Source organism: Dipodomys merriami, unplaced genomic scaffold (assembly GCF_024711535.1).
Source record: "Dipodomys merriami isolate MVZ:Mamm:240054 unplaced genomic scaffold, mDipMer1.0.p SCAF_3, whole genome shotgun sequence".
NCBI lineage: Eukaryota > Metazoa > Chordata > Mammalia > Rodentia > Heteromyidae > Dipodomys > Dipodomys merriami.
Genome location: NW_027204492.1, coordinates 62,744,218 through 62,755,566, shown reverse-complemented (window position 1 = coordinate 62,755,566; position 11,349 = coordinate 62,744,218). Strand labels below are relative to the sequence as shown.

The 11,349-nt window shown below is 41.8% G+C and overlaps 1 protein-coding gene across 5 annotated transcripts in view; it reads right to left on the bottom strand.

Annotated features, from left to right (window-relative positions):
- Window positions 1-11,349, bottom strand: part of Atrx (ATRX chromatin remodeler) — a 177,726-nt gene that overhangs the window by 113,243 nt on the left and 53,134 nt on the right. For all 5 annotated transcript variants that reach the window (XM_070040154.1, XM_070040155.1, XM_070040156.1 and 2 more), the window contains exons 3-5: window positions 5,747-5,802; window positions 3,476-3,528; window positions 1,159-1,283 (exon numbers count right to left, since the gene is read on the bottom strand). In XM_070040154.1, the coding sequence (XP_069896255.1) occupies window positions 1,159-1,283; window positions 3,476-3,528; window positions 5,747-5,802 (234 nt within the window). The remainder of the gene's footprint in view (window positions 1-1,158; window positions 1,284-3,475; window positions 3,529-5,746; window positions 5,803-11,349) is intronic.

The window sequence follows — 11,349 nt, the reverse complement described above, 5'->3', positions numbered from 1 at the left end:
CTATTAAGACTGAAAAAATCCAAAGTAAGTCACTCATTGTCTTCAGGATTCAGACTCCCAAGTTGTTTGTCCCATCACTCATCAAAATGATTACACAAAATTGTTAGAAATGGTTCAAGAAAACAAGAAAATGGTAGGCCCCCTCCATTCTTCTCTTTCTTTCTGTTTCCCTCATTCCTGTTCTACATTTCATTTCTCATTTCATTTTCTCAATAGATTTTATAACTCCTAATTTGTCCTAGTTTAGCAAAGTCCAATCCTTCCTACCCATAATGTTCATTTAAATTCCAGAATTTTTAAAAATGTGTCATACAACATAAATAGAGACAATGAATTAAGGTTAATAATGCTGTGAAAGAGCTGACTGTGAATGCATTCAGAAATCCTACTGAGAGACTAGAACATAGTATTTAACAACGATGAAAGTCTAAACTTTTGAGTCCTTGAGTCCTTGAAACACCATGAAATTACCAAGTCCCTTGTCACTCTGTCATTTTCTAGGCACAATGCTCTCAGACTTCAGCCATGAAGAGTACAAGATTTTCATTTGGTCTCTCCCCTAATCTCATTAAGAAAGTTTTACCATTAGAAAGACAACAAGTGTCTGACAAGGTTTTTAAAATATATATAAACTTCAATAAACACACCTCAATCTACCTTAAACAGGTAACTTTTTGTCTTAGATAATTTAAGACTGCAGTGAAAATAAAACAGGGTCTTGAGGAACAGTTTAGGGGCAGGATGCTTGCCTAACACGCACAGGCCCCGGTTAGACCCTCAGCACTGCAAAAAATAATAATAATAGTAATTCAGCAAGACTAAACCAGACTATAATTTTTTTTAAGATTTCAAGGCTACTCATACATTTTTACATATGGCAAGCAATTAAAACCTTTTAAACCTGCTTCCATATTCAAATATAATTTGTAAATGAGTTTTACTTTTAAAGTTCGCTGGAAAGAAAAAAGTAATTCATTTTGTTATTTTGAAAACACACTGAATATTTCAAATTTTTAACTTTACTACAATGTATTATCGTACTAATCTATTTCCAGATTGCTATAACTACAATGCCAACTTTGCTTGGTACCCAAGTACCAATTTTGTAATATTTTAAAACATACTTCAACACCATATAAAAAAATTATTACAGATTACCTTTTGGCAAGCTTTGCATAGTAATATCATTTTCTGAGTTTTCATTAGGAACTTCTTCATTTATACTTTCATCCAGAGGTTTTTCATCATCTGATTCTACATATTTTGTTACAATTGAAGGTTTCCTATAAAAAAAATTAAGCCCATAGAATTACTGGCATTTCTTTTTTTTCTTTTTTTCTTTCTTTTTTTTTTTTTTCCGGTCCGGTCGAGAGCCTGAACTCTGGCCTGGGTGCTGTCCCTCAGCTCTTCAGCTCAACGCTAGCACTCTACCACTTGAGCCACAGCACCACTTCCGGCTTTTTTCTTTTTGCTTATGTGGTGCTGAGGAGTTGAACTCAGGGCCTCAGGCATGCAAGGTAAGCGCTCTACCACTGAGCCACCTTCCCAGCCCAATTACTGGCATTTCTGACAGCTGGAACAAATGCTCCCAAAAACATAAATGATTAACAGAAGCTCTGAAGCACAGGTGTGCATGGGAATGAAGGAGAGAAGCATGTATCTCTATATCCCATCAATGAAGGCTAATTTAAGTAAACCAAAGGTCTACTGAATTCTTAATTTAAAAAAATAAAAGCTCCCAAGGGCACCTCTAAAAGTAGTCACTTTAAGAATCCCTATGTTGGGCTGGGAAGGTGGCTCAGTGGTAGAGCACTTGCCTTGCATGCATGAGGCCCTGGGTTCGATTCCTCAGCACCACATAAGCAAAAAAAGAAAAAAAGCTGTAAGTGGCGCTGTGGCTCAAGTGGTAGAGCGCTAGCTTTGAGCTGAAGAACTGAGGGACAGTGCTCAGGCCCAGAGTTCACCCCCCCCCAAAAAAAAAAAAGAATCCCTATGTTAGCCAGGCGCCGGTAGCTTACACCTATAATCCTAGCTACTCAGGAGACTGAGAGCTGAGAATCACGGTTCAAAGCCAGCCCGGGCAGGAAAGTCCGTGAAACTCTTATCTCCAATAAACTACCAGAAAACCAGAAGTAGCACTGTAGCTCAAGTGGTAGAGCGCTAGCCTTGAGCTGAGGAGCTGAGGGACAGCACTCAGGCCCAGAGTTCAAGCCCCACGACCGACAAAAAAAAAAAAAAAAAAAAAAAGAATCCCTATGTTAGGGCTCAAGTGGTGGTAATCAGTCTAGTGAGCATGAGACACTAAGTCCAAACTCATACCAGAAAAAAAAGAATTACTACTTGGACAATAAGTTGTAACGAGCAAACTGTGTGTATTAAAAGTCATTCCAGGACTTGGGAGGTGGCTCAGTGGTAGAGTGCTTGCCTTGCATGCATGAGGTCCTGGGTTCGATGCCTTAGCACCACATAAGCAGAAAAAGCTGGAAGCGGTACTGTGGCTCAAGTGGTAGAGTACTAGCCTTGAGCTGAAGAGCTAAGGGACAGTGCCCAGGCCCAGAGTTCAGGCCCCAGGACTGGACCCAAAAACAAACAAACAAAAATAAAAGTCATTCCAACTACTTAGAAACACCAAAAATTCAGTACATTCGGCAAAGAAGCTCAGGGACAGTGCCCAGGCCCTGAGTTCAAGCCCCAGGACAGGCAAAAAAAAAATCAGAAGAAAACATTTTGCTACTCTTTGATACCCCTTTCCCCCTCCCCCGCCCTGTAACAACTCAAGATGACTTCTACCAGCTGTGAACAGCTTCACTAATGCTACAGAAACCCAAAAGGTCTGGTAAGACAGTAAGCAAACTCACCTTTTCTCCTTTTTCAAAGTACTCATTCTAACTAAAGAAAGGAACTAGAGGCTGAGAGCAAGGCTCATTCCTGTAATCCTAGCTACTAGGAACTGAGATCTGATGATCATGGTTCAAAGCAAACCCAGGCAGGAAAAGCCCCTGAGATTCTTATCTCCAATTAAGCACCAAAAAAGCCAGAACTGGAGCTGTGGTTCAAGTGACAGAGCATCAACCTTGGGCAAAAAAGCTCAGAGACAATGCCCAGACCCTGAGTTCAAGCCCCAGAACATATATATACATATATACATACATACATACATACATACACACACACACACACACACACACACACACACACTCACAGAACTATATATTACAAATGTCACTAATACATAAGAAATTCTTCTCTAAAAATATTCCTCTATAATTCCAAGTTGGAAAGAATTGATCAATATTAAACTCAAGTGATAAATGCAACAGTTTTAAATTTTTAAATATGTCTATCTGTATAAAATACTTTAGTAAGCACAATGGTGCTTGATGTAAGTATAGAAAGTAAATTATATATTTAAAAAACAGGAATCAAAAAAAGCAGAAAAAGAAAATAACTTCCTTTCCCTTCAATGTCAACTAACCTTTTTGATCTTGATGATCCTGAAGATCTGAATTTTTCTGAAGAGCCAGTTCCCTAAATGTGACACAAAAGACAACGGTGAGTAAAAGGTTCACAGCAACATCCCTACAGAATTAACCATTTCCCTGTGCTAAATCATGCGTGTGCATGTGTGTTGGTTGGTAGGGACTACAGGTTGAACAAACAGCCTTATGCAGGCTAGGCAACACTTTAGCACTTCCTTTTTTGTTGTTATCTTAGTGTTTTACTATTATTATAAAGGTGATATCCAGAGGGGTTAGTTACCTAAGTCAAGTAAAGGGTACATTTCTTTTCTGGATACTGTCACCCCCTTCCTTTATTCCCTCCCAGATTTCAAGCTCTTTTTTGGGGGGGGAGGGGCTGGTCTTGTGACTTGATCTCATGGCCTGGGTCCTGTCCCTGAGCCTCTTTGTGCTCAAGATTAGTGTTCTACCGCTTGAGCTACAGTGGGATTTTTCTGGTTAGTTTACTGGAAATAAGATTCTCATTGATTTTCCTGCCCAAGCTCGCTTCGAATCACGATCTTCAGATCTCAGCCTCCTGAGTAGCTAGGATTCCAGGTGTGAGCCACCAGTGCCGGGCTTCTAATACTTTTTTTTTTTAATTGTGAAAATTCCGTACTGAGGGGTTACAATTACATGACCAAGGTAATGAGTACATTTCTTATCAAGCATTGTTGCCTCCTCCTTTGTTTCCCCTTCCCATCCCTTCCCATCTTCCCCTCCCAGGGCGCTCCCCCCCCCCCCAGATAAGGACTCAAATGGTTTTTCTTTCTTGCTATTGTTTCTAACATATTTATAAGATGATTTCTAATACTTTCTTAATTGTTGCTGTTGCTTACTAAGGCAATAGGTGGGGACAGACTGCCCCCATTCAACAAAGACACACCACAGGAGCAGAAATAATCACATAACAGCAGAGGAGGACACTAGAAAGGACCTGAAAATTGGCCCTTCTCCTCTGTACTAACATGGCACAGAGGAACTTTGATGACTTGTTCTGCAATTCTTAATTTTTTTTTTTTTAGGTCCGGTCGTGGGGCCTGAACTCTGGGCCTGGGTGCTGTCCCTCAGCTCTTCAGCTCAAGGCTAGCGCTCTACCACTTGAACCACAGCGCCACTTGCAGCTTTTTTCTTTTTTTGCTTATGTGGTACTGAGGAATCGAACCCAGGGCCTCATGCACACAAGGCAAGCGGTCTACCACTGCGCCACCTTCCTAGCCCCTAAATTTACTTTTTGCTTAACTAATTATTACTTTACAAGGTATCAATTTTTTAATCTGTTAACAAATTGCTTTTTTCCATTTGTGGATTTAAGACTTTTCTTGTAAATATACATAAAATAAACCATCTCAACTGTTTTCATACGTACAATTCAATGCCATTAAGTATAGTCACAATATTGTGAAGCCATATCTATTTTCAAAACTTTTCAAATGGTAAGGTTTTTTTGCTACTAGACAGAAAAAAAATCTCCAAACTATAATGTACCCCTGCATATGAGATTTAAAAAAAAACTCTGTGAGGGTTATTACAATACTTGGAAGACTCTGAATACCAAATTTTAAGAAACTTGAAAACTGGGGAACTATGCAATAAAATGACAGTTAAATACCACTCTGTGAGCAAGCCTTCTACTTTCTGACTTAAGGAAAGCCACTGAAGTGAAACATGCCAAAAAACAGTGAACACTTCCTCAAACTGGACAACTAATATGGTGAATTATCATAATAACAACTGGGCATATAAATAGCTTTAAATATAGATATGTATTAATAGGAAATAATAGCATACATTCTAGTTGATTATTAGCAATTAATAAATCCCTTTACTGAGAGAGAATGAGGGACAGATAACACTGTACAAAAGGAAATGCACTCATTACCTGATTCATGTAAATGTAGCCCCCCGTGTATATCGCCTCTAAATAACAATGAGGTAAATTTTAAAAAATAAAATGAAATAAAACCCGAAGCCAGGCACTGGTGGCTCACGCCTGTAATCCTAGCTACCCAGGAGGCTGAGATCTGAGAATCATGGTTCAAAGCCTGCCCAGGCAGGAAAGTCTGTGAGATTCTTATCTCCAGAAAACAGGAAGTGCCAATGTGGCTCAAGTGGTAGAGCGCTCACCTTGGGCTGAACAGCTGAGGCCCTGAGTTCAAGCCCCACAACTGACAAAAATAAAAAATAAATAAAAACTGAAAAAAGAGAAAATAACTAAATCCTTTTAAAATGTTCCAAATTATACTTACCTCTTCCTTATTATTTTCCATCATATCAGAATTATTTCCAGAAACACGGGCTTTATCTAAAAAAAAAAAGGCAACAGAAATCATTGTTTAACTTTTTTTTTTTTTTTTTTTTTTTTGGGTCCGGTCGTGGGGCCTGAACTCTGGGCCTGGGCGCTGTCCCTCAGCTCTTCAGCTCAAGGCTAGCGCTCTACCACTTGAGCCACAGCGCCACTTCCGGATTTTTTCTTTTTGCTTAATGTGGTGCTGAGGAATCGAACCCAGGGCCTCAGGCATGCAAGGCAAGCACTCTACCACTGAGCCACCTTCCCAGCCCCCATTGTTTAACTTTTCAATATATTATCAAACCCTAAAATCAAGCAAGACATGGTAGTACCTGGTGGTACATTCCTATAATCCCAGCACTTGAAAGGCTGAGGCAAGATCACAAGTTCTAGAGGCCAGTTGAGGCTACATAGTAAATTCCTAAACAACCTAGGCTATAATACCAAGATCCTGCCTAAAAAAAACAAAAGCCAAAGCTGGGAGCCCATGGCTCACACTTGTAATCCTAGCTGCTCAGGAGACTGAGATCTAAGGATTGTGCATTGAAGCCTGCCTGGGCAGAAAAGTCCCAGTAGGACACTTATCTCCAATTAACCACTCAAAAAACTGAAAGTAGAGCTGTGGCCCAAGTGGCAAAGCACTAGCCTTGAGCACAAAAAGGCTCAGAGACAGCGCCCAGGCCAAGTTCAAGCCCCACAACTGAGAAAAAAAAGGACAAAGAAAAATTATAAAGTTATATCTGTAACAGTTAAAAAGAATAAATCAGTCGTTTAAAAAAAACTGGGCTGGGAAGGTGGCTCAGTGGTAGAGCACTTGCCTTGCATGCCTGAGGCCCTGGGTTCGATTCCCCAGCACCACATAAGCAAAAAGGAAAAAAGCCGGAAGTGGCACTGTGGCTCAAGTGGTAGAGCGCTAGCCTTGAGCTGAAGAGCTGAGGGACAGTGCCCAGGCCCAGAGTTCAAGCCCTACCACCACCAAAAAAAAAAAAAGGCTGGAACCAGGCGCTAGTGGTTCAAGTCTGTAATCTTAGCTACTCAGGAGGCTGAGATCTAAGGACCATGGTCCAAAGCCAGGCCCGGGCAGGAAAGTCCATGAGACTCTTATCTCCAGTAAAAACCACTAGAAAACCGGAAGTGGCACTGTGGCTCAAGTGGTAGAGCGCTCGCCTTGAGCTGAAGAGCCAGGGACAGTGCCCAAGACCAGAGTTCAAGTTCCACGACCGACCCAAAAAAAGGCTGGGTGGAGGACATGTCTGTTATCCCAACTATGGTGAGAAGTATAAATACAAAGACTGTGGTCCAGGCCAGCCTGGAAAAAAAAAAATAAGACCTTGGAGCTGGTGTGCTGGTGACTCATGCCTGTAATCCTAGCTACTCAGGAGGTTAATATATAAACATCACAGTTCAAAACTAGCCAAGTAGGAAAGTCCATGACTTTTATCTCCAAATAAACACAAAAAAGCCAGAAGTGGGGCTGTGGCTCAAATGGTAAAGCACTAGCACTGAGGAAATTAGTGTATGTACAGCACCCAGGCCCTGAGTTCCAGCCCCAGGACTGGCATACACATACACATACCACAACACACAAACGTGCACACATACAAACAGACCTTGTCTCACAAGTAACCAGAGCTGGATGCCAGTGGCTCAAGCCTGTAATCTTAGCTACTCAAGCTATTCAAACCCAGCCCTGGCAGGAAAGTTTTGAGACTCTTATCTCCAACCACCAGAAAACCGGAAGTGGCACTGTAGCTCAAGTGGTAGAGCAATGACCTTGAGCTGAAGTGCTAAGGGAGAGTGCCCAGGCCCAGAGTTCAGGCCCCATGACCGACAAAAAAAAAAGAGGCTGAGATCTGAGGATCATGGTTCAAAACCAGCAGCAAAGTCCATGAGACACTTATCTCCAATTCACCACCAGGAAGTAGCACTGTGGCTCAAGTGGTAGAGGACTAGCCTTGAGCTGAAGGGCTCAAGGACAGTGCCCAGGCCCAGAGTTCAAGCCCCATAACCAACAAAAACATAAAAAAGTAACCAGAGCAATTGTGGCTGAGGCAAGGGTCAAGATGCAGTGTCTGCCTATCAAGCACAAAGCCCCTGAGTTTAAAACCTGTCCCTACCCTTCAAATTAAAAAAAAAATAAACTACTTACAAAGAAAAGCAAAGACATAGATGTTTTACTGAATTATATCACACCTTTAATAGATAACTGACTATTCTCAGAGAGCAGAGCGAGACAGTAGATTAGAAACTGTATGTGATTATGAATGAAAAGGGTCAGGATAACAGTGGACAAACTATGTTCAAAAATAGAAAGGAAAAGCATTGGGAATCAAGAAAGAGGTAAATGGACAGGCAAACAAGAGGGGCAAACAAAGGAAGCATCACAGAGAAAAGTAGGAAACAATGTACAGCACTCCAATCACAGCTCCTGGGGAGAGGAGAAAGCAGAAGCTGTAACTGTAGGGTAAAACAGGCAAACCGAGTGGCAACATGCTGGCAGACCTAGCCACAGGCTTCAGCCTTAAATCTGGTAGAGTTGTGAGGACATGGTAATCCTAGCTTTTGGGAGGCAGAGATGAAGAGGATTGCTAGAGACCCCATACATCTCAATCAATAAGCTGGGTATGGCGGCCTATGGCTGGGTCTGAGCATGGGAGGCCTTAGGTAAGATGAATTTTGTCTGATATTACCTGAAAAATAACTAAAGCTATAAAGGCTGGGGTATGGCTCAAGCAGTAGAGTACCAGCACAAGGTCCTGCTTTCCAACACACACACACACACACGCACGCACGCACGCACGCACGCACGCACGCACGCACGCACGCACGCACGCACACACACACACACACACACACACACGATGTAAATTAGCTTAACAGTGATCCTGCCTGCTTGAAAAGCTAGCATTAGAGAACATAGGCATTTTGTCATTCTCTATATATGAAGGCTATAGACAGGTGATATATTGGGAAGTATCCCTTTTGTTTGAAACTAAGCTACTTGGGGGACCTGAAAACAAGAAACAGTTGTAGACCAGAGAGCCTGGGGACACCCTGCCATAGTGACTGGCTGTGAGATCCCCATGAGATATGGTCAAGCAAAGGGAGCAAGGAAGGGGTTTCTGATGAGGGCTTGTGGGTAAGTTTAAGCAGTGTGCTCAGCGGCCCCACCCTCTGAAAGGGACAAGCCCTATCACCTGAGGGCCACTGAGAGTCAGAGCTCCAAGCCCATAGCTCACAGACTCTCTGGCTAATGGAGTTGAATTCCTGCTGTGCGTGGTTTGCTGCCAAGTGGAACTGAGAGCTCTGGGCCCAGGTCCATAGGATCACTGGATTTCTCAGCCTCCTCCCTCCCATAGAGTGGCTAACTGCCTACCAGGGTCAGAAAGTGCTGAGACCAGTCTGCCAGGTTCTTCTTCAACAATACAAGTGCTATTTTGGCTTCTCTCCACTGAATCATTCAGAGGAAATGGGGGGGGGGCACCTAGTACTGGACCCTTGATGTTCCTGGGGCACTTGGGAACAAGTGGGAACATACCTGGACCATAGAATGCAAGCTTAGTGAAGTGAGCTGCAGTCTCCCATACATCAAAGGAAGCTTCTAAAGTGAGAAGCCTTAAAGCTGACAACTGACTTCTGAGTGGCCTGCCCTCAGCCAAATACAGAACCAGCCTGAAAAGTAGGAACTTTAAAAAAAGAAAAGACTTCTACTGCTTTCTTTTCTCTGAAAGGCATAAGGGATTGGGCCCAGGGCCTAAGCAAGTGGATTAAAGTTGGACTCTGAGCTACACTGGCATTCCAGTGGGGAGAAATTGCATCTCAACCCTGCCATTATCCCAGTTGCTCCTAATTAAAGGGACTTCAACTGAAAGAATACAATTGAAACAACTGAAAGAATACAAGTGATTGAAATCTACAGCCCAAAATTTGACCTTAGATGTACAAAGTCACATATAAGGCAAGCCCATCAGAATAACAGTACTCCTTGAGAAGAAGGCTATGAAAGAAAATAATTTCCAACCTAGATTAATATATCCAGCAAAGCTATCCTTCAAAATTGAAGGAGAAACCTAAAAACCTACCATAATACAAACTAAAGGAGCCAGTCACCAGTGGGCCATGCCTGTAATCTGGGCTTATCAGGTGGCTGAGATCTGAGGATCACAGTTTCTTATCTTAACTACTAAAAAGCCAGACCTGTGGCTGAAATGGTAAAATGCTAGCCTTAAGCAACAATTATCAGCAACATTGCCCAGGCCCTGAGTTCAAGCCCAGGATTGGCAAAAAAGAAAAAAGAAAACTAAAGGAATTCATGGCCACTATGCTAGCACTTCAGATGATACTTCAAAGGAATCCTATACACAAAAAAGGAAAATAAGCATAACAAAGAGGATATGGGAAAGAATAAATCAAACAAGAAGAGTAAGTGAACGAATGAAGATTAGGAAAGAATCAAAGAAGGCAAAATGACAGCAATTAGTATATATCGTTCAATAATATCTCCAAATATTATCTTGACTTCAATAAAAAGAAACAAACTGTCAGACTGAACTAAAAACAAGAATCAACTCTTTGTTGTGTGCAATAAACACACTCTCACTGACAAACACAAACACAGGCTTAAAGTGAAAGAATGGAAAAAAGATATTCCAAGAAGTAGAACCCCAAAGAAAGAACTAGCTATACTCATATGTGACAAAGCAGATATCAAATCAAAATTAGTTAAGAGACAAGGAAAGTCACTTTTTTTTGCCAGTTCTGGGGCTTGAACTCAGGGCCGGGGCACTGTCCCTGAGCTTCTTTTGCTTCTTTCTTTCTTAGGCTAACACTCTACCACTTGAGCCACAGTGCCACTTCTAGTTTTTTTTCTGATTATGTGATACTGAGGAATCAAACCCAGGGCTTCATGCATGCTAGGCAAGCTCTCTACCACTAAGCCATTTTCCAACCCAGAAAGTCACTTTATAATGACAAGGGAACAAACTATCAGGAGGATTTAACAATTACAAATATATACACACCAAATATTAATATGCACAATTTCATAAACAAATACTGTAGGACACTAAAACAGACTTCAACACTGTAATAATAATAGATGACTTCAATACCTCCACTGACACAAATCCATAGGTCATCTAGACAAAAAAATCAACACAAAAACTTCAAAATTAAGCCGGGCGCCGGTGGCTCACGCCTGTAATCCTAGCTACTCAGAAGGCTGAGATCTGAGGATCATGGTTCAAAGCCAGCCCAGGCAGGAAAGTCGGTGAAACTCTTATCTCCAACTAACCACCAGAAAACCGGAAGTGGCGCTGTAGCTCAAGTGGTACAGTGCTGGCCTTGAGTGAAAAAAACACAAGGACAGTGCCCAGGTCCCAAGTTCAAGCCCCAGTGTAAGTGAAGGTGTTTGTGGCAGATTGTGGCTCAAGTGGTAGAGCATCATCTTTGGGGGGAAAAAAAAACAAGCAAGAGCAGAATAAAACCCTGAGTTCAAACCCCAACACTAACACACACACACACACACACACACACACACACACTTAAAGATCAAAGACCAAA